At 43.0% G+C, this 24,145-nt stretch overlaps 1 protein-coding gene across 1 annotated transcript in view; it reads left to right on the top strand.

The window, feature by feature from the left end:
• Positions 1-24,145, top strand: part of ADGRL3 (adhesion G protein-coupled receptor L3) — a 482,163-nt gene that overhangs the window by 330,486 nt on the left and 127,532 nt on the right. The window contains exon 7 of the mRNA XM_058804039.1: positions 18,278-18,358. Coding sequence (XP_058660022.1) covers positions 18,278-18,358 — 81 coding nt within the window. The remainder of the gene's footprint in view (positions 1-18,277; positions 18,359-24,145) is intronic.

Here is a 24,145-nt window from a genome sequence, read left to right as displayed (position 1 = left end):
CCACTTAAGGTGATACTTCCCATAGCTGGCATGACTGACTGGAGTGACATCTTTGAGGCATTTAGTAAAAGTTTCTGTTTGTTTAGAAACCTGTAACAAAGTCCCTTGGATATTTCCTGACATGGTGTTGGTGTTTTCTTGTCCCCTCAGTATCTTTATAAACTTCAGTTGTTGATAATACAAATCTTTTTTACCTCTGCTGGGCTTGTCACTCTCCTACTGCAAGAGATTGATTATTGATTTTTTCAATTATTATTTTTTCTTATTATTGCATATTTAACAATAAAACTAAGTAATGTTCTATTCCCAGCTGAGTCTCCAAAGACTGCAACTGTTTCTCATTATAAAGGGGGAGAAAGTAATTAAATTTTGATTATTTTTCCCTTTTGCCCAAATATCCTCACACAGTGCAAATTAAATAAAACTATTTAACCATGACAAGCACTTCTGCTGATTAATCCCTGAGAAGTGAAGCTGGAAAATGTGTGCCACACACAGGCAGGCAGTCACACACGGATGCCTGGAAAAAAGAAACCCGGAGGAGTCTAAGACAAGCATGAGTTAATCAGCCCAACAGAGCCATGAATGGGAGTTTAAGCAATGGTGACGTCCCTACCAAAGCTGATATGAGCTCTTTGAAGCCTTTTTTTTCCTTTTTTTTTTTCCCCCCTCTTCCTGATACTCTGAAGAATCTTTTTCCCTTCTGGCTTAATTGCTAGAGATTAATTGAAGTTCGAGAGCTCAGTATTTCTAGTAGCCTTTATACTGAAATTTAAGATGGGTAATTTAACTTTCAATTGATTTTTTTTTTCTCTTCAATTTGAGCTTTTAGTATGTGCATATTTTTATCTTGGCTACACTTGGGTTTCCTGAATTACAGGCAAGCTTACCAAGAGATATTCATTAAACAAATGTGTTTATTAACAACATAAAATTTGTTGTACTGAATGCCTGAAAACTGGATCCCATTATTAAAAAGGAAAATATTTTAGGCAATTCAGAGCATCAAAGAAAAAGTTGGTCTTGCCTACCCAGATTTTTATATGCATGGTTTCATTACCTATTAAAAAACGCTGGTGCTTTTGCATGGGCTTCCAGGTCAAGGTTAGCCCTGTTCCTCCATTTTAGCAGATTAAAAGCCCAACTTGAAGTCAGTGGCCATGTCCCCAGGTGGCAACTCTTCTCCAGAAAAACATTACCTTGCTTTTATGGGGAGGTTCTTAGGCATCTGGAGGGCCTGTGAGGTGGCTACTGGCTTGGTGAAAGCCATGCCTGCATCTCTGAGATGTTTATTTAGGTCTATTTGCTGTTCATCTTCTTGTATCTGAAATCAAACATTGAGTGCAGACTTGTCTGAAGCTACTGCTGCAGGGAGCACTATTGACAGTAGTGCTGTGCACACTGTAGATGTATAGATGGATATATACTCGTGTGTTGATGAGATATATTTGAAAAAGTAGGATTTTCATGCTAAATACACATTTGTTCTCACTGAAGACAGGGACATAAAAGGGTTTTTTCTCCTTGGATGAAGCTGTCCCAAGCAATTCACATAGATATCAACATTTGATCGGCTTCCCTGAGTCAAAATATCAAGATATTATGCAGATCTAATTAATTTGATTTTGCACATCACTCCAAATGCAATATAGGGAATTGATGTATTTCTATCCCTTTATCTATTTTCTGTCTGATGGGATCCTCTTTTCTAGACCAGACTACTTGGGCTTTGGCAGAGCAGCGAAGGTCCTTGGCTCTGTCAGACAGCATCAGCTGGTCAATACCAAGCTTAGCAGGAGGGGGAAAATGCCTAGACCAGACCAGAAAGGGGCAGCAAGATTGTGAGGGAATTGAGAGGTTCCAGAATTAGGCAACAATTCGTGTAGTTTTTAGTGAAGCAAAGACTGAGTTCTAACTCTGACAGGGTTAGACTGGATTTGTTGGGCAGTAGTTTGCAGCCTCTGATGCTGCCAAGTACAGACATGGCTTTGAAGAGGAAAGAGCATCAGCCTGATGGAAATTCAGAGACTGGTTTTCACAGGCTGGAAAGGAGTTGGCCAGGTGGCAATAGTTGTGGCATTGCTGCTCTCAACCTCCTCCTTCTCTTTTAAGTTTTAAAGTTTTTTATACCACCCTGGGGATTAGATGTAGAAAACTGTGCATTTAAACATAGAACATTTTAGTATTGCCCAAAGGAAAAAAAAAAAAAAGGCAGTTTTATGGAAATGAAAGGTTTGATGTCCCTTGAGTCAATATTGTGTGAAAGTCACAATCCTTTGTAAATTTCAGTCTTTTCTTCCAGGTTATAATAAAAATAGATCCTTGCACATCGTAATTTCCTTTGGTGAGCAGGTTATTCTGACCTGTTCTTTTTCTGGAATGGACTGACATTATGGCCCTTCAGCCTTTCCGGAAGAATGTGCCGTTGATTTGAGCCTTGTATCCTCGACTCATTGCGTTTTTAGGCAGAGCAGGGAAACTATAGATTATCTACCTAGAGGGGATGCAACAAGGAATATTCCATGTTTTTCTAGCTATCCCTATGGCTATATCATGTCTGTTTCATTCTCTGCCCTTTCTCATAGCTCATAACTTTCATCTGCAAGTGGGAAATTTTGGAAAGACTGGGCAGTGCTTGCTGAACTGCCCAAGGAGTCTCAGGTTTGCTGACCACTGGGTAATAAGATGAATCACACATTCTGCATTTTGCCTTGGGAGAAAAAGGAGCAATCATGCCAAGCAAATTACTGGGTGATTTACTTATTTGAAATTCTGGGAGGGAGTCTTTATCTTCATAAATCTCATGTTAGGATACATTTTGTAACTGTGCCCAGTGGTGATACATTTGTCTATATAAAATCAGTGCCTTAGCTGTGCACAGGGAGCAGATCTCTGTGTTTCACCCTGGCTGGGATTGATATCCAGAGTTAACTAGGATTGCCCAGTGTTTATTTGTCTGCTGAGATGAAGCTCTGTGTTTCATCTGTGTTGCTAGATGCATGGGCTGAGATTCAGCTCCTGGCTGGAATGGAGGGGTTGGCATTTAGCAGGGAGTGCATCCTGTGCCAGGTTTTCTGATGGTTGGGTGCATCGCGCTGAGAGCAAACCAGCAAAGGGAGCTGAAACACACAGGAAAATGTCACATGCCGGGGTAGAGGGATGAGGGAGAGGTGACCAATGGAGTTAACTGTCAGTATGGCCTTTTTTTGTGAGAGCTAAGTACAAAGAACTTTGGTTAAAAATCACCCTTGGTGCCTTTCCAGGGAACGGATCCAGGGCCTGCATCTTCTTGAGCTGGGCTGAATTTCTTTCTGAATTTTCTGCCATTCTCAGAGCTTGATTTTCCGCTTCATGTTGTGGGGTCCTCCTCCTCCAATCAGTCTCACCTGAGTGCTTGGATGCTCACTGTTATCTGTAGGGGGATACAGTATGGGTAAATGAAGGTGGTATAGAATGTAATCTTATCCCCTAAAGAGTTGCAGCTGAACCAATTACTAAAGAGTAGGAGCAGGCCTGATTTTAACAGGCCACACCTGTAGCCAATAAGACAGTGTTATTTATAAAAGAGTGGATTGGTGGGAACTGGAGTCAGTCAGTTGGTTGCTGTCAGGACGAGGAAGAGTCAGTGCCTAGAGGAGTTGCCTACAAGAAACATCAAGGAGGTAAAAAACTCTAGCAATATGGAACCCTTGCAATGTAATGACAATAGAACTCTTGGAATATAATGACAACAGTTATCCAGTGTTCTAAGTCATCTTCAGACAGTCATGATATTTTCTTATTTCATTGCACCCCACAGTAAGGTTATCACCTGCTTTTCTCTGTGCATGTTAGTGCTGCATTCAGGGTATTTTAAATTGAATTCTGGACCTTTGATCTGAAGCTAGATGTGGACCAGGGCACAAAGGTTTTGCTGATATCAAAGTTTGTCTACACAATCACTGTCTGCAGCTTATCCTTTGGTTAAACATACTGATCCGTTCTGATGTTTCCAATGCATTAATTTGTCTCTGACAATTTTCTTAGCTAAAATTTGAGCAGCAGGACTGCTGACCTAAAATGACCCTAAGTTCTTCATCTTGGAGACCTCCTATTTAATGAAATTTTGGTAGATGATCATCAGCTTGGGGAGATTATAACAGAATTGTGAAGTTCTCATTTGTCCTGTGCCCATTGAAAATGTAAGATGCATGAGTTCACTGAAAAGTATTGTATTAGTTGAGAAAAGATCACAAATGGGCTAAATTTTATAAACAGGCTTGAAGACCCTTGCCAGCTTCTGGTGGGCAGAGGGTAGCACCAGGAATTTGCTTGGCTGCCTTTTTGCCCAGCTGCCCCTAGCAAAAGAGTCCCACCAACAGCTTGAGAGAGGATCCATAGAAGCACAGAAGATGGGTGTTGCTGCTGGCCCATTGCTGCATTGCAAATCCCTGTAGAGTGTCAGTTTTTGCCTCCCTGCACCATGGCTTCTTCCCAGCTGAATGCAGTTCAGTACTATTTATACCACAGTCCTGTCTAAGGCTGGGGAGGGCTGGCTCCACAGCTCACATGGAAAAGTGAAGGCAGCAAAGTTGCAGCCATTTGTTCCACCAAAGGAATTGCTCTTTTGTCTTGTCATCTCTGCAGCCCCAGGGCATGCTACTCCTTGCTTGCTTAATTGCCAGTTTAATCAAAACCTGACTTGCTGTTTCAAATATGATTTCTCCTGCTGAACACCTCAAGCTGTATCAGCAGATCTGTGTGTGTGTGTCCTGTGCACACCCCAAGCAGCTGAAACGTCTGGCTCTGTTTCAGGGTGCCGTGAATCCCAGCAGACTGCAGCTGCCCAGGTGCTGTGGCTGTGCAGTGATGTTCCCAGGCCCAGCTCATCCCAAACCTCCTTGAGAGGTTATCCCAGCATAGCTGGTAGGACATGGGTGCTCAGCTGCTCCAGTGCCAAATCTGACAGCCTGACTTTGTTACCAGATCACCCCTGGGAGTTTGGGCTTCTGGGACTGTGTTCTGCTTTTATTTTCTAAATGCCCTCTAGAATACAGAAATTTTCACAAAGACAGCTCTACAATTTGCCCTCTGAAGTGCAACTTCAGGGCTGTCAGTGCTAGTGACTGCATTGCTGAGCTCAGGTATGGTTTATCCAGAGTCTCTGTGATCTCTGTTGAAAAGTATAAAAGTCATATTGCATTTTTAAGTGGAAAGCGAAGCCTTAAAGTATGGGTCCTGAAGACTTTGAGGCACAGTGAAGAAAAGCCTAAATCTGTAATACTTATTATTTCTTGTGGGCTTTATTTTTCTTTGGTTTAAAAGTCCTAGGATGTAATTGCAGAATTTAGGGCTGCCGCTCCTGACTTGTACATGCTTGAGACTGAACGTGAAATGTCTTCCCAGCACTGACTTTTGAAGAATGTCATTTCAAACATCTGAAAAATGAGGCTTTTTCACAGTTGTTTTTTTTTTTCTTAGCTGTCCTGGGTGCTCTAAGCTTGTTCCAGTCATTTGTAACCTTTGTAATCAGCTTGACACTGGGTACCTGGGGACAACCTGCAGCCCTGCTCATCCATCTTATAAAGCAGATAGTGTAGGCATTTGCCCTCAATCCACTGCACAGATACTTTGTTGCCCTCCACTTTTTCTTTCTTCTTTTGTTCCCACACCTTAATGAAAATATTTCAGTGTTTTCTAAACCTCTTCTTATCCTGAGCAGAAAGCCACCTTTGTGTCAAATAACAGGCAGCTTTCAATCTGGCTTCTCATCTTTATGAAACTAATTGGAGATTTTTGTCTGGCATCTTGCAAAGGAAAAGCTTTCAGAGGACTTGCTCCCTGACCACAGGGATTCAGGATTGGATGCCAAGGTCTCCAGCCTTCTGTGAAGGTGTTCTGTCCTTTTTGTGGATGCATCAGGATATGGGTCCCTTTCTCCTCCCCCCACCCCAGGACATTTTCCCCCACTCCATTCCTCCCCTCTGTCCATCTTTGCTCCTGTTTAATTTGCCTGTAAATAACAGCAGCATGATTCCTCAAATTCAGTAACTTGAGAAGGAAACCCCATCTCTAATTAGGACATCCCTGGAGGAAAAGCACAATGAAAGCTTGAACTCCTGCACGAAGAAGCAACCTTAACACACTTTGTAAGGGCAGATTGGCATAGGGAGCAGCACAGCCACCTCCATGAGTGGCATTCTTCTCCATCCACAGGGGCTGTGGAAGGGAAGTGAACCTTTGGCTGAGGCATGCCTAGTATTCAGCTGCCTTGCTTGAGGACTTACAGCTAGATTTAGAAAGCTGAATTACACTGTTCTGAAGGTGTCACTGCCATGATGGGGTCAGAAGTACTTCCACACTGGAAATTTTCTCTTTATTTCTGCTATTTCTTTTCTTTAAGCAGATTATGCTGTATTAGAATCCCTCTGCAGCAAGTGGGCTAGTTTGTAATGCAAGTTACCGAAAGCAAAATACTCTTTTATCAGATGCTTGTGTACGCACAATTCTTGCTGTAGCGGTCACCGAGCCATTTGACCAATGTTACTTGGAACTATCATGTCAATCAGAGCTGGAATGGCTGATATTACTGAGACTGCACTCAATCCCAAGGTGCCAACCCAGAAATCATACCTCCCTCTGAGTGTCCCCAAAGCCACTGAGTGCTGTTAGATGTAACCCTACAAAAGAAGGATTGAGCAGGGTTGCTCTGTTCTTCCTCTAGTCAAGGTAAAAAAACCATGTATCCATCCTGGGTTCCTAAACAATGAGGTGGTCATTACTGGGGTTCAGTGTGAGGCTAATTCTGCAGAAGTTAGAATCCCACATGGGTCCGATACCTAATCAGAAATAGGAGTGTTCTTCCTTTCTTGCTTGGGTCACAAGAGGGTGAAGAGAGAGCTTCTTGTCCCGAGACCAGATTGTCCACATAATTGAAGCTTGGATTTGTCAGTTCTTCGGTCAAGAGATTATTTAAGAAACTGAAATGCAAAGTTAAGGGTTAGCCTGTTAGAGGAAGTTTAGCTTGAAGTGGTGGTCAGGGCCAGTATATATGAATATATAAATCTGTACATTCATTAAAGCAGCTAAAGGGTTCTAGTCTAAAGGGTTCTCTTGCATTGAGATATTGGGTGATTGTGTTTCAGAGGTGATGGAATGTATGACTAAGGACAGTTTGAATGATGTCTGTTGTAAAGGAAAATACTCTAAGCTAAAGCTGTCTATTAAGTTTATAGCAGCATATTTTACTGCAAAGAACAGGAGCCTGAAGCAGAACAAGCTGAAACAGTTTTCAACTGGGCTGAAACACTCAACATTTTGGGTGCACTTTTCAGACTCTGTGGTCTCATTTTCAGTCATGCTGGATGTTTCCTGTAGTTTCTGGGGGGTCTGACAAGCAGATCAGAAGTGATGTAGTGCAACAACCCCTTCCCCTGCACGTATGCAGCCAGGCCCTGGGGATCAGGCAATGTGGCAGTGCCTCGGGACCCTTGCCCCAGTGCTGGCAGACAGAGCAGTGCCCCAGCAGACCTGTCTGCTGCCCTTGCAGAAGGCAGACATCCAGCATGATTCATCCAGGGCGAGGGAGGCTCAGGCGAGAATTAATTTGTATTATTCAAGGAGTACCAATCAGGAGCTTATTGTTCTAGGCAGTGTGCAAACTTATAATCAAAGCTGTCATCCAAAGGCCTACAGTAACATCATGGGAACTAAGATAAGAATAATCCCAAGACATGCTTGAAAGGCCTTAAGGAATGCAGGTCCCAAATGCAGAATATCTGATACTAAAAAATTATGTTTGACCTTGTATGAAACATCTGGTCCGTAGATGTTGGCTGTATAAACCTGTGTTCTGTGCACAGTTATTCAGAAGGTTGTGAGCTAGTTTCTGAAGGTTCTGCAGTTTCTGACCCATTTCAAACTTCTTATTCCCTGGCCGTGAGGAAATAAATAAGTGTAGCATGACAGCATGAAGGGAACTGACAGTAAAATCTTCTATGTCATTCCTGACTTGGTCAAGCAATGAAAAGGGACACAATGAAGTTTATAAAGTCTATAGTTGACTTTACTAGAAGTAAAATTCATAAGCTACAGACTTCAAATCTCTTTGAATCCATAAACTAGTAATTCTGCTTCAGAAGTTAAAAAACAGAAAATTGGCCACATTGAGCATGGGTTTCCTTAGATTGGTAAAGAGGAGAAATGAACATCACAATGTTTTGATACTTAGCTCAAAAAACTGGAGGAAGACCCTATAAGCACAACAGCAGTCACCAACTTATAAAACTGTGTTATATGCATAGGTGAAAAGAGTGCAGAAACAACAAAGCACCAAATTGTCTTTGCTAAGCACTTTGGACTGCTTGGCATTGCTTCACTGTAGAGGACTGGACATTTCTGGAGCTCCCAACCGAGGTGATAGGAAGAGATGCTATTTTACTGACTGTGACAGGAGCATGCTTAATCTTTGCTGTAAAGTGGTAAGAGTGCTCCCAGGATTTGGCCATCAAAAATTGTATTTGGAATTGTCACTGATGCAGAAAGGTTATAGATATATTCACAGCTAGGGACCAGGTTTAAAAATGCTTTGATTTCATTTTATTTGGGCTAAGGAAGGGGAAAATGATTCCTAAAGATTATTAAAAAAAATCCACTAAGGCTTTCTTTGGATGGCTGATCCAGCAGTTTGCCTGTTATTGGCATTGGACATAAACTCAGACCTGTAATCTCAGTTTCCTGTTCTGCTCATGTCTGCACCCAAACTGTATTGACTCTGTCCTCAGTGGCAGGCAGAAAGCCCATATGCAGTCACTATATAGGGAAATAAATAGTGAATTAGGGAAACTGTTGTCTTCAGACCCTGTGTCTGTGTGCAATGGGGAGGTGCAAGAGACTTCTGAGACCTTCCTCTTCCTCTCACAGGTTTCTTCCTCCAGCTAGGTTAACGATGAACAGTGCAGCAAAAGCAGGCGATCTCCCCTCTTCTCCCCCGTTCCCTGACATTGAACTGGAAACATGGATTCTTTAGGAGGCTTTTGATTGAGAGAGAAAACATGAAAACAGAGAGGAAGTCTGTCAGAGCTGGATCAATTTGCCCAAACAGCTCAGTTTTTCAGCTGACAGCATTTTAGCACTCAGAGGGGAGTTGTCAAAATCTCTCTACAGGCAGTCATGTCCTTCATGCTGAGAAATACCTTATATTATCTTGAAAGATAAGAAAGAAGACAAGAGAAAAAAATAAAAAAGGAAAGACAAGATGGCTTAGATTCCTGTTCTTTTATGTCACAGAGCATAATACCCACTCTTGTTTCATTTCTTCATCAAATCATGTCGTGTTAATCTCGTTTGCTGCTTGATCACTCCCTTTGAGATGGAATCTGTCCCCTTTTGCAGTGTCCCATTGCATCACTGCTGAGGCTTGGCAGCAGGCAGGAATGCAGGGCCAGGCAAGCAGCACTGCCTGTCTCAGGGCTCCTTTTGCAGATCAAAAGAAGTGATTAATGCAGTTAGGGTGCACTGACCCACAGGGAAAGCAGATTACTCATCTTTGCACTTCCTTAAGGAGAGCAGTTGACGAAAAATACCTGTAATGAAGAAAATGCTTTTATGCTTTATTGTCTGACAGCCCTTCCAGGGCTGCAGTCTCGGGCAGGAATAGTCACAGAGACCCATGAGAGATAAGATTTAAGGTTTGCTGTATTGGCCACAAAGCAGTGGAAGATGGAGCTGATGAAGCTGGACAGGAGGACGCAGGTTGAGAGGCAGGGAATCAGGCTGTGATGAAATGGGGGCTCACAGCAGAAGTACAGGCAGTACTGGGGAGGTACAGTGTGGAAATGGAGAGATAAAGGTTGGAAAATAAAGACAAAATTGGAGGGGGCATCTCCTGGAGGCTGTCACAAATGGAGGTAGGGGAGAGTGACAAATTCTTGGACCACATCACACAGTATCTGAAACCACGAGACACTTCAATTACTGTCTCCAGGCTGGTGACTCACAGATCTACCTGTCTGCTCTGGACACATCTCCTACCTCATAATCCAGCATCTCAGCTGATTTCTCTGACAAACCCCTTGGATGCTTTGCCACTGAAATTTAAGCTCAGCATGGCAAGAGCTACTGCCTGATTTCTTCCTCTCCCCCACTTCTCCCCTTTCTGCATGAACAAGAGTGGCATAAGTAAGAGAATGACAGGGCTGTGTCCCGAGCTCTGCCTGTGAGGAGCTGTGTGCTATAACGCATTTGGCTTTCATTAAACCCCTTGATCTGGAGTCGCTCTTTAAATTATGCTGGCAGGTGAATTTAAAGCTGTCTGAAAGGCAGTGAGGGAAGGTTGCAGTTGGTGGGAGTCTCCCTGGGGCAAGGAGAGAGTCTGGTGTGGGACTAGAGGGGCAGTCCAGATACAATACCACCACTGTTCCCAGCTGTGGTTTTTTGTTGTGGTTAAACTGATAGCTGTCCCCATCCCACCTCTGGCTCTTTTACTCTTCCCCTTTCCTATGCCTCACATCTGGCACTGCTGCCACAGCAGCCTGAATTGGTTCTGCTCATTGAGCCAGTGGAAAACAAGTAATTATTGTTTTCAGTGGGGCATTTTCCATCAGATCAGCTCTACCTCGCCCTGTGCTTGCCTTACTTGCCAGATCTGCTCCAGGAGAGGAGATGGGAGTGTCTGGCCATGCCACAGGGGAGAGGAGAGTGCTGTGAAATGGTTCACTCTAACACAGGGCTGCAGCCTTGATTAAGAGCTGCACCCAGCTAAAAGAGATGGGGAAAAAAAAAGAATTAACAATATTCCTTCCCCTCAGAGAAAGCCAAAACTAAAGCAAAATCTTCTGATTATGGGATCTGCTGCTCAGCATCTGATAGTGTGAGGTGGACAGCCCCAAGGAGATACCTTTCAAAGCAATATAAGGAATGGTTTTGGCTCTGCAGGAGATAGACTGGATGTCTTTGGCTGGGCTTTCCCTAAACTTCTCCATGCCAAGTCATTTCAGGCACACCTGAGGCAGAACAGGCTGGGCTTGACCCACTGAGGAGGTTGGGAACATCCTGTTTGACTTTTGGGGCAAGAACAGAGTAAGGATAGCAGGAGCTGGCACAGAGCTCTTGATATCAGATTCAATCTCTGAGAGGTGGCTAAAAAAATCTCACTGGGTTTTGCTGTATTTGCCATTGCTAAACCTGCTCTGGGTGGTTTGTGACCAGTATTTGTCATCCACTCCAGGGCTCTGAGGACTGCGTTGCTCCAAATCCCTCTGTTCCCTCTGCACCAAAATCCTCCTCCTCCTCTCCCATGTTTTTCAGTACAGGTGGCTGATAAATCGTACTTCATAGCGCAGTGAGCACATCTGGGAGGGAGGAAAAATTCAACATGTCATGTTTCTTTAGCCTGCTGGGCAAGCCTGTGGGGAGACAAGCTAAAAAAAAGTGCAGCCCTGGAGGTCAGGTCCCTGCTTTGGGCACTAAGGAAAGCCAGGCCTGGATGCAGCCTTGCTGCCTTATGGTGGGGGGACAAGGGAGACAGGAGGTCTTTAACACAGTTTAATTATCATGGCACATGTGAAATATTTCCCAGGTTTTTTAGTTCTTCCTCCCCAGCCTTTCTACTAGGCTCTTGTAGCACAGTGTAGATTTTGGGGTGTGCACTGCAGGATGCAGAGCATCACTGGAGCCAAGGTGCTGCTAAATTCAAATGTTTTGAAGTCCTTAATAGAAGGATGAGGTTCATCCAAAAATAAATTATGATGATCGCACATCAAAATGAGGAATCTTGGTGTGACTTTAGGAAGCTCATTCACCTCTGACTTCAGCTGGAATATGAGTTTCTGAGTCCTAAATACTCCTTGGAAAAGATATATCTGCCACTAGTGAAAAGCTTCAGGTTGTTTTACCCGCTCTAATACTCAGGTTTTAAGCCATTCATTTGGCTTTAACCCATTCCCTATTTTAGTCCTTATTTTCTCCTGTAGCTCAAACCTAGCCTTGGTGCTCCCAGGTAGTGGCTGTCACATGAGGGACAGTTTGGTCATCAAAAAGGGTCACTTTGATGTCCTTCCTCTCATGGTTAGAGCTGTTTGTTGTGACAAATTAAAAATAGGAATAGTAACATCTCAGAAAAGTCTAGGCCAACCTCTGCTTATGCAGGCATGCTGCCAGATGCTGCTTTTGGATTTGCATTTTCTCTAAAGCATGAGATGCATGCGTGACAGGGACTTAGCCAAACATCTCCCCAGTTTACCCCTTTCCCTGCATTCTTGTCTGAACTTTCTTCCTTGCATCCAAGGTCTTCTTTGCATTTGCCAGCTGCTTTGACTGAGCCTGGAGTTTGCTTTAGCACTGGGAACCTCAGCCATAGCCCACTGAGGCTGCTGGTGTTGGTACCCTCTGTTTTCAGCAGGCAGGTGTGACAGGAGCCAGCTGTCCCTCATGGAAGCCACACTGCAGGTACCCTGCTCTGTCCTGCTGCAGTGCCTTTCAGCTTGCTTACATAGTTTCTGGTATGAAATACAAGAGGCAAAATGGCAAGGGAGCAGAGATAATGTAGCCAGAGAGCTCCTCCTGGAAAAGAGGGTTTTCTTGTACTCAGAAGCATCCACGGCTTGGAGGGAAGCACAGGGAAATGACCGTGGGAGCGAGGGAAGAGCAGGGAGAGCATGAGTTGCTGCTACCCTAAGGAGTTAAAAGGGCATTGAGAGATGAAAGAGAGATGTACAGATGAAAGAGAGAGACTCCATAAAAGGCCATGAATAAATGAAGCAGTGGACAGAATCTGTGCTAACTCTGACACGTCTGAGGAAGAGAATGGCTTTATAAAAGCTTTATTTAAAAAGAAGGCTTTTAATGCAAAATGGAAAAGGGTGGGCAGTGAGGGAATGGTGGTTTGTAAATGAAAGGCAGACAAAAAGGCTTCCAGGAGAACTCTGAATATATGCAGAGTAATAGGTCGGAATTAAATTTGTTTAATGGCATGTCAAAAGAGTTTGTTAACAAGCCCACCAGCTTTTTAATTTCTCTTTTCGTATGTTTTTATATATGCCTACATATTATGGGATTCAAAAAGAGGGGAGAAAAAAGGACAAGAAAAAATTAACTAGTTTTGAAAATGAAAGAGGATGAGAGTGATGATCCTAGGAAGCTACACTCCAACAAAGTATATGTAGTCTTTTGCTAGAGAATAAATTGGATTTTTTAAAAAATCATGTTCACATTTACAGAATTACATAAATGTTCCCAAAAAGTAATGTTGTATTTTATAGATCAAATCATCGCAAACTAGACTGCTTTTAAAAATTATTATTTTCAGTTACATGGGGAAAAAAGCCACAGTATGTAAAGAATATTTTGTCTGTAGAGATATTACTAAAATTGTCATTATGTTTTCCAAGCATTTTCCTCAGAATGTTTTTTGCATACCTAGTTTGTGTCCATCCTATTGTTAATTTTTAAAAAGTAAAAATATATGAAGAACTGAAATGAAAGGCTGAGGAATGGATATGTGGTTTCATGGGTATTACCTAATTAATGATCCAAGCAAATGGACTAACAGATGAGGGATTAAATCCATGGAGGTGCTGCATTCAGAGGTGCAGACAAGAGGGGTTGTAGGAGAGGCAGTACCTGGGAACACGGGTCATCAGAGATACCAGCACGAAATTAAATTAAATCCTCTGCATGAAATGCTGACTAGGTTGTCTAAAAAAGGATCTTGGGAACTGGTGAACCTGCGGAAGACAAAAGAATGCTAAAATAGGCTGGAAAATGGGTGGAAATCTGAGTAATCTGACATGACAGCAAAAAAATGTGTTGCAGTGATCGCCTCTGGATAAGGACAGCAAAGAAAAGGGACTCTCGTCCCTTGAGAACAAAGAGCCTGAAGGATGTTTGTTTTAAAAAAATACATCTCCTGGTGGCTTCTCACTGCTGCTGAGAGTCAGGTGTGGGGCAGAACTGCAGTTCAGGTGCATGACTGTCCATACCCACCATGGGCACTGAGCAAAGGAGCAGCAGGGAAAAGGGAGAGCCATTCATTCAGGTGACTGTGGTTGTCTCCATGGCATCATCAGGGCTTTAGGAGACAAGTCACCAAATGTTTTAAAAGGCCTTTTAGCCTGGTAAATGTTGATTTTTTTCCTTTGCTTTTGGGGGTTTGAATCTTTCAGTCTCATGTTTTCTCTTTGATAGTGCACTGGAAAATCTCAGGTAGAAAATGAGCAGGGGCCAGGCAGAAGAGTTTCCCAAGTGCACACATGACAGTGTGCATTGTACTCTAGAAAAATCAAATGTCACCAGCATTGGAAATTTGGCCCAGGATCAGGAGGAAGGCCTTCCCTCTCAGGTGCTACAAACCTGTGGGTATGCTTCCAGAAAGGATCAACAGGAAGTGGTTTTAATGGATACACACATGATACTTCTTTGTTGCTACTTTTCTTGGTTAGCCCATGCATTTGCAGATTTTTTTCTGTAGTTTTATATCATTGCATCTGTAGATGACTAAATCACTTAGGGGCAGATTTTTGAAGATGTGTGGATGTTTATTTTCTGTCTATGAGCATCCAGATTCCTTTTTTAAAAAAACAGTAAAGAAAAAAAAGTCCCTTAGGCCAAGCTATTATGTTTCCTTCAGTCTTCACAAAACATTATCTTTGTTCTCCTAAGTTATTGGCTTTTTAAAATGCAGCGTATCTCTCATGTGTCAGACCCGAAAATAATGGCCAGTCAAGCACTTTTTCTAATTCACAAACATCTTTCTCATTTCCTCTACCTGAGGAGGGCATGTCACCAGATAGACTTTCAAGGTCATATCCATATTGTTGCTCCCAAAATTGTTTTTACCAAACATGGGGTTTTTTTTAACATTGTCACAGTGCATGCAGGTGGCCTGGCTGCTGTGAAGACTGCTGGTTTGTGGCTACCTGTGCCACACCTGTGCTTGCCCTGTCTCACCTGAGATGGGGTTGATATTTAGGCAGTGTTGGCCAGCCCTGCATCCCTGTGTTTTGGTGCAAGAAAAGCAGGTCAGGGACGATCCACAGCTGTCTTCCAGCATTATTCCTCACAGGGAGCCATGGGCACAGGCCTCTCCAGGCAAGAGGGATGAAGGAAACAGAACACAACCTGAGGTGGTAGGTGCAAAATTGGCAACTTCATCAAACATTACTTTGATGATTACATTTGATTGCTGTTTACTTTTTTACCTGGGAGCTGGCTGCAGAAAGAGCAGATGGGTAAAGGCAGGGTGAGATTGGGAGAAGACCATGCAAGTTGTTCTGATACAAGGCATGCTTAACTTCCCGTCAGCAACAGAGACATCTTGACCTTTGGTAGTTTGTCAGAAGTCTCTTTCTTTTTCCTGCACCACTGTCAGCTCAGACTCAATGTGCAGAGAAAACAGCTGAAGGACTGGAGAGACGGGTGTGGAGTGTTGGAGTGTTTCTGCCTTTTATTTATTTATTTTTAAGGCTCTCAACATCCATTTTTTAAAGTGCTCTTCTACAGTAGCTGGAACTGAAGAGAGGGAGTCCGTCATTCCTAGGGCTGGGGCTTGCAGTAAGCACCTGAAACTGCAGAACTCACTCCACAGGGACTGGGAGTCGGCCTCACTTGGGAAAGCTCGTTCTGTCAGTCTTTGAGATCAGCTTGACCTGTACCAGTGATATCAGTCTCAAAACCTTTCATAGGTACATTGGGTAATTTTTTTTTGTTTTAACTGAGTGAGTTGGCAGCATTTTTAATGCCATTATAGCCAAGGAGACCATGTGCTTGTGTACCAGCCCCATTGCCAGGTCTTGCTTCTTCTTCCCCTTGCCTCCCTTCCCTCAGCTGTCTCAAAGGTCACCACTGGCAATAATGGTAAAACCAAAGCAAAAATGTGATTCTGTTGATTAAAAAGATTCATAAGGTAATAATGGAGACCCTTTGTTTCTCCAGTTTGAACACTGATGAGTCTGAAGAACAAGTGAGCTGGCATTCACGCCCAGAAAATGAATCACAACAATTGTTTGCATAGCTTTTTTTGGAGAAGGAACATTAAAACCCAAAGTTTGATTTATTAGCATTGAGAGAAGTGTGCAGTGTAACAGAAGTCAGGGGTTTTTTTTAGCAGTACATAGTAGTAGTAGTAACAGAAGTCTGATTTTATTTTTTTTTTTGCAAGTACTGTTTTGCATCAGCAGCAAATAGATAAAAGCTTTCTGCAACTTGTTTCATTTATCACTAGAGAGCATTTGATGCTACTGCTTCCTCCATATAAAGTAAAAGCCTTAATAAAGCAATAATAAACTTCCATAGTTATTACTCAATTGTAATAAATGTCTAAACAAACTCACAAATGTGTTTTAGTCTTTCATGTAATGTGGGCGTATCTTATTTACTCCAGCCTAGCCCTTTAAGCCTTCAGAATAATTCTTTATTTTTGGTTTGCTCCCAGGAAGAGCAGGTGATTTAAAAAAAACCCAACCAAACAAAAAAACCCCAAAACCCATGTGTCAGCAGTTGTGCTCAGAGCAAGTCCAGCAAAGGGCCATAATGATGATAAAGGGATTGAAGCATCTCTTTGTGGGGATGGGCTGAAAAGCTGTGAGTATCTAGCCTGGACCTGATCATCCAAGGGATCTTACTGATGTGTATAAGTACATGATGACAGGGAATAAAAAAGATGGAGCCAGGCTCTTCTTACAGGCAGATAATGGAAAAGCTTTTCTGTTTTTTTTTTTTTTTTTTTTTTTCTTTTCCTATGAGGGTGGCAAGGCACTGGTACAGATTGCCCAGAGAGATTGTGGAGTTTCCATCCTTAGAGGTATTGGAAATCAGATTGGACACTTGCTATGGGCTCTTGCTGCCCTTGAGCTGGGCTAGGTGATTTCCAGAGTTTCCTGCCAAGCTCAGCTGTTTTACATTTCAGTGGCATCTTTGATGCAGCAAATAAGGAGACTGTTCTGTGTTATAAGGGCACTGATCATCCTGCACACTGAGCAGCTTGGAGTGATAGAAGACTGTCTGCTTGTTTCTGCTGCAGAACCGAGCATTATTAAATGATGACTTCTGCTCACTAATGACATCAAATGGGTTTTTAACATGTAAACGAGGAGAGGAAAGCAGAGTGACTTGTTTGCTATGGATTCGCCTGAAGCAGATTTCCCATGTTAAAGCACTTAAAAGCAAATACAGAATTTATGATGTGTCGGTAGATTTTTAAACCTGAATTACGTCCAGTTGTTGTAATGGCTAATAATGCAAATTATCTGAGTCATCCTCAGTGTAAAGCAGTAAACATAACCTGCACATTCAGATACACTTCTTTTTTTTTTTCCCTCTCCCCTTTCTCATTAATATTTTATCTCCCTGAAGAGATGCTTTCAACATATTATGTGCACCAGCATACTGTGCTTGTGGTATTCCTGGATGTCATTACAAAGAAGCCTGAAGACTGTACTGCTGCTCCTCTGCCTGTGACGCTAGCTTGGAAATTGCTTGGAGCAACAACAGCAAGTGTCAACAGGGAGCTGTATTAATTATTTGGAATGTGTCTCTTAAGAGGAATCAACTGCTTTTATTGCAGAACGAATATTACTTGAAATGGGAAGGTTACTCTAACTGTTATCATAATCTATGTGTCATTAACTTGCCATGTTTAGAAGAAGAGATTAACAACCCTGTAAATTGGTACAGTAAATAGATGAATTATAAAAAAGTGTTTTTATTATAAATAGAAGTGTCTTGATATAGTTACCTCCAAATTGCTGGAAAAAGATTGAGTCTTTAGCAACAGAGAAACTGCATGATGGTGTTGGGAACCAAAAAAATCTTCCACTCATGTCAAAGCAATGCTGAGCTCTGAAAAATGGTATGTGTGTCTCCTGCAGGTGGGAAAAACAGGTGGGATTGTGCTTCATGCCATGCTTCCTTCTAAAATGGCTGTGCCATAGGAACACTTGTTTCCCTCCTGAAGTGAGATTAACAGATTGAATGGGTTTGTGTGAAATTGGGTTCTCTTCTATAGCATATATATATAGAGAGAGAAAAGGTTTCAGGAGAACATGGTGTAAAGTATATGTAGTAGTGGTAAAGCAGGTGTAAATAAAGTTCTGCAGAGTACCCCTCTCTGCAAGAAAGAAGTGAGAGATGGAAGTAGTTTCAGCTTGTCACCAGGTGCCTCCACAAATGGAAGTTCATTGTGAAAAACACACAGAACAAAATACTTGTGAGACTGTTTTGAATCCAAATGCTGTGTATTTGACTGTAGCCCTGATAGATCTGTGTAGGAAACAGCAGAACTAAACCACTTATTTGTCCACAGGGCAGGCTCACCATGGGCAGGTTTCCTACATTGCCCCACCGATCCACCTGGATTCGGATCTGGAGAGACCGCCATCCAAGGGTGAGTCAGTGGGACAGTCTCCATTCCTTGCATTCCAAACCAGCCATGAGTGGATATCACTCACTTGTTCACTGGGCCTCCATGGCCAAGCTGTCACCCTCCATCCAAGGACGAATTAATTAAGGGAGCAGATTAATTCCTGCAGGAGAGATGTATGTAGGATGATCGTGTCCCATTACATAGCTTTGAACATCCCATCACTTCACAGGATGGTTTGCTCTCCCCGCTAGTTCACTCCTGCAGGGACAGGTACACTGCAGGTCCTGCCCTCTGTCTTGCACCTTTCCTTCTTAATGGCAGTGCAAAGGCACAGGGAGCTGCTGGCAGAGTTCAAAAAGGCAGATTTCCACTGCCCTTCAGGTGAGTAAAGGTTGCACAGTGGTTCAAGCCTAGATTCAGTCATCATTGCTGTTGCTTGAGGGGTTTTTTCCTACACTTGGTAAGGACATTCATTACAGAGGATGAATTAAATTTTAGGTGGGCTGATTGCTCTTGGGAGCGATGCTAGTAGCCAGTATGTACAGAGTTAGTCCAGAATAGCCCTGCTAAGACAGGTACCTGGCTTGAAAGGTGCAAATAAAGTAGTATGAATGCAAGCACTTGATTTTTCTGCCCCATTTGGAGGATCATTCCCTAGTGCTGAGTCCCCAGTGTTTGCCCCTGAGGCCTGGGGAAATGAGATTGTCCCCAAAGCAAGCATATGTGGTGGTGCAGACTTCTTACACCTCCCTTTGCTCCTCTTGGTTAGACTGGCCAATATTCAGGTATCATATTGAAGTAAATAGCTTGTTCTTCTTGGAATAAATGATAGCAAAGCAAAAATTGTACAGGATTATGAAGGAATTTCTTGGTCTATCTGCAACTGGATATTAACATCAAACCCAGTGAATGTTGTGGAAGAGAAGGGGAGGAGGAGAACAGCCAAAGTGTAATGGCATAGAGATATTCTATACCTTAGGTTTGGGTTTTTTTCCCTTTTTCCCACTCTTTCAAGGGTGCTACAGTGGCAGAAAGAGTACCAAATCCACCTGTGTGGTAATTGTCACCATTCTGCCACAACACTGTAAGGCTGCTGGTGTGTGTTTGTGTCTGCATGTTTCCCTAACTGCTCTTAACTGAAAAATGTGAGGTGGAACCATGTTCTGGGTGAGGATGCCAGATTCACAGTTCTCTCTCCAAATCTGGTCTTGCCATGAGTCAGGCTGGTTGTGCACAGTCTTCTGGTAGTCCACAACCTCCATTCAGCTTTAAGTTAAGTACCCTGGGATTTAACATGTGCATTTGAGATCATCAGCTGCTTCTAAGTGATTTGAAAACCTCCAGTTCTGTGGTAAAATTTACTGCCTTACTTTTATGGCAGAGCACTCTAGTGAGGCAGAGACAGTTATGACTTGCAGGACCTTCTTGCTCTAGTCTGTCATTGAGGTGATGAATCAGAGCTTACTTAGAATAAGTCAGTGTAAATCCTTGCCTTGGCGTCTGAACAGACTGTAGAATATTGAAGGATGCTGGAACAGCAGCAGGACAGAGAACCTGTGTCTTGCCTCCTCCAAGCTGAAAGAGCTAAAGACTGACAAAACTCTTCAGTGATCTGCTGTTCATGAGGGCAGAGCTACCTCCACAAGATAAATGGAAGTGCCACCAGGAGCAGGGCAAAGTGGGTCAGGCAGAACAGTTGCAGTGCTTGCAGAGAGGGTAAAATGGAGTTTATCCAACATAAACTGCTACACTGACAGCTTCCACCAGGGCCTCCACCCCCCCTGGTTGAGAGATCTTAAAGAAGGAGCTGCTCATGGTGGAAGAACTGATATTACTGCTGCTGTGTGCTGGTCAAAGGACTTGAATACTCTTGTATAACTTAATTGGAAAGGGCCAGAGAGAAAGCCAGCTCTGGAGGCATCACTCTATTAGCTGGTGACTAGGGGCTGTTAAAAACATGGTAATTGGCACTGTCTCCTGGGGGAAGAGCAAGGCTTTCCTCTGGCCCTGGAATGTGGGATGTGTAGCTCTGCTGTCTCATTTCTAGTCTCAGCATCCAAAATCCATTAGATATTGTATTAATATTTTCCCCCCCATAAGTGTATTAGGCTCATAATTCCTTTTTGTTTGTCTGCTTTTTCTGACACCTTAGGACATGCTTGGGTCATGTTCCGAGCTTCATCCACAAGAGCTGTTTTAAACAAAGAAGTCAAAAACACCTGTCCTTAAGCTTGTGTTCCTCACATTTCCTGTAGCTGGATCTCCAAAACCAGAGCAGCATTATGACAGTCAGAATAAACCATTAATGCTTCTGGCTGCTCCTGTGGTGCTCTTCATTTCCCCTCCATGCTTACCCTTGCACTAAGCTGAGCACCACATGCAAGCCAACTTTGCACTCAGAGTGGCAAAAAGAAGCAGCCACCATACAGTTTTAATTGTAATAAATGGAAATAGAACCTGGGTAGGATGCTTTAAGAGAAGCATCTTTCCTTCCTGTATTGTCAAAAAAAGATGCAGCTTTAGTGCTCCTGTGGGTCTATGCAGTTGCAATTCTCAGCTGACAGATTTATTTGTAACTGCCTCTTCCTTTTCCTTTTTAAAAATTTTATCACTGGTGACATTTACACACATTGTTTATGCATGCAGGGGATTTTTACCTGCCTTTCAGAGTCCTGACGCTGGTGGTGAATAGAGTATAAACTGCAGTAGTTTACTAGTACATTAGTGTCACTGTGCATTACAGGGTAATTACTCTGAGCCACTGCTCTGTGCAGCCACCCAGTAATGACACTGTACATCACTGAATAGAAATGAAGCCTTGAATCAGCATTTTTCATCAAGACACCTCTTAATCCCCACCCGCTTTTTAATTTGAGGCTGTTGTAAATTTAGTTCTGTGTATGAAGCACTGTTAACTACCATTTTTATACCTCCTTTCAATCCAACAATTTGGATGTGACTACATGATTTTTATGCAAGTGTTTACATCCTGTTTGTACAGAATAATTCCAGGCACAGCTGAGACCTTAGGTTGTGATATCACAGACCGTAGATTAAACCAGTGTTTAAAAATGGCTACTGACAATAGCAAGGAGTTTCATCGATGAGAGTCACACTGATACTCTGGCTTAGAAAGCGATTTTATAGAATTATCATATATAGCAATAAATTAAATGTTTATTTAATTTAAAATGAAATTAAATTCTCAAATTCTGCCAGGTACTAAAACACAGTAAAGAAGTGAATTAAACACACCAAATATGTGCACTAAAACAATTTTTAAAGCTGTGTGGAAGTAGATCTTAAACCTATATGTGGAATCATATTGAATTTGAAATGTATGCCTGGCATTTAAAGCTAGACAGCCCGAGAAACTCTCCTGCCCTGTTGAGCTGATGTTTTGTAAAGGTTTCCTTCTAAGCTGAAGTCCAGAGAGTGGTTATCTTGGAGATTGATATGCTTGAAGTCAGTACATTTCCTAAACACTAACTGATAAGCAAAACTTTGGACTGGTCCCCAGTTCTAGAAATAAATACCAAATAAAGGAGGCACTGGAAATTCTTATCCTTCTGTGCAGATTTCTCTAACCAGGGATGTTGTTATGGCACCGTGTTAAGGCACTGTGGGAGCTTTTCCTGTAAACCTCAGTTATCAGGTTCATATTCCATAAACACAGAATCTGGCCCTAGTCCTTAGACAGCACATCAGAGAGCCAGAGGTTTTGCTGGGTATGCACCTTTCTTTTCCATCTTAGTGGAAGATGTCCCTTAGTGCTTTTTTCTTCAAAACCTGGATCCATTCTGCCATTTTTCCCCCTTTGCATTTGCACTCTCTGTAGGAGAACCTTTCCTGAGCGCAGCAGAAGCACAGTGAAATCCTATAACCAAAAATAGAGTAGGCTTTTTGTAAGTGTGCATTCTGGGTCTTATTTGTTTTTCCCCTCCCAAAGGTCCCGAGAGGGTCGATGGCTTTGCAGATGATGTAGGAGGATCTGACAGCTGGGCCGATTGCACAGCCCCAGCCCTCCTTCCCAGGTCCAGAGGAAGGGGAGTGCAGGGCAGCGAGGCCCAGTGGCACTCCTTGCCTTAATTCAAGCTGACACATATGTGGGGTCATGTATCCTGTGCTCACCCGGCCCTGAGACCCCAGCTTGCCTGCCTCTCCCTCTCTGGTCCAGCACTAAGAGAGAAGTGCTGTCCTGGACTGCCTGCTGTGAGCCAATGCTGGCCAGGCACCCTCTGTTTCCAGGCTTTTTCATTTTCTGCTGGAGTCCCCCTGGGGAAGGCATTCTCTCAGCTCAGGAGTCCTTTACAGTGTCCCTCTGCTTTACTCATCCTGCTCCTTCTGGCTTAGCTATATGTTTCCTGCTTCTTAAGGCAATATTATTTTCCTCACATCATTCAGGTGGAAGAGTCCAGGGGAGAGGCTAATTTGATGCCTTTAAGCCAAGAAAGGATCATGCAGGGAATGCTATTTGGGGTCTCCTATGCTCAGGACCCTCATTCCCCTTTCCCTATGCAATTCTGGGGTGCTGTATTGTGTCCTGCTCTTTCTTGGTCATGTTCTTTGGTTTTGCTCAGCCTTTTTTTCAAGGATGACATCTCTCAGGCTGTCCTGAGCCCACTAGAGCATCCCCCTCATTCCAACATGGGCTGTGAGTGCTTATTGCAGGCAGGCAACACCATCCTGTTGTCCCATGTGGCTTTTAGGAAAGCAGTGTGTAAGAGGCATGCAGGAAACTCATGTTGCACCAGTTTGGTGGAAGGGACGTGACTGTCACCACACCTGAACTATCCGTGGAAAGGTTTTGCAATGACTACAAGCCTCGTGTACTGTGAATTTGCAGCTGTCTTGTTTCAAAGTCTGTTCTTGAATCTGTCTGCAGAGATTTGTTTGTTGTGTTCCTTTGCTGTTTGTTTTTTGAGTTCTGGTTTTTTGTTTTGTTTTTTTTCCCCCTTGTGATAGGCAGCCTCATTCAAGGCTGGATATCTATCTTCAAACAGGTCAACATTGCAATGTGGTGGGTTTTGGGCAGAGTGGTAGGTGTGGATGCAGAAGGATACAGGAATCTGCTGCCAGATATGGAGCTTGTTTTGGTCCTGAAAATGGTGGAGGGATGTATGAGCTCTGATACAATGCTTTTCTCAGTTTTATGCACAGCTCTCTGAAAATCTCCCATTGTGGCTCAGGTCTGTACTGTGATGTCCACCTTCCTGTCCACTGATGTTCCTAGGGCAGGCAGCTGCTTTGAGCATGGGCCATGCTCCATATTTATTAATTTGTCATTAGGTATCATGTATGGGGCTAACAAGTATCATACCAGAGCTCCTTGCAGCCAGCCTGTACTTCTCCAGTTTGCTTGTTGCCATCAGTAAAGTCCTACCTTGCATCTTGCAGCTCTTCACAGTCAGAAAGAGTTAATTGCACGCTTCTCACCGTTTGGGTTTTCACTGTGGTGCTGAACTGTTGCTCTGATTCTTCTGGAATGTGTGCTTTCACTGCACAGGAGCACCTTGGGGCATTGCTGTTTATTTATAAGATAACAGCATTTGCTCTAGCAGAAAGCTGGAGCTAACAAAGTCTCTCAAAGAGGAGTGCCAACTCCCGTGTGCTGGTGGAAACTGTTCAAAGTATTTACACTTGAAAATATTTAAGGATTTTGAGGAAGGGGGGAAGAACACTCTGAGTGATATTTAACACCTTTTCCATTATTCTTAGTTACCTGGAAAAAAAAAATTATAAAAGGGCACTTTTTAAGAAGCTTCTTTTTACCAGCTAGCCACTGTCTTGTAAAGGAGTATTGCTATG

Source organism: Ammospiza caudacuta, chromosome 4, assembly GCF_027887145.1.
Source record: "Ammospiza caudacuta isolate bAmmCau1 chromosome 4, bAmmCau1.pri, whole genome shotgun sequence".
In the NCBI taxonomy this organism is placed as follows: domain Eukaryota; kingdom Metazoa; phylum Chordata; class Aves; order Passeriformes; family Passerellidae; genus Ammospiza; species Ammospiza caudacuta.
This window is presented reverse-complemented; position numbering and strand designations above follow the sequence as displayed.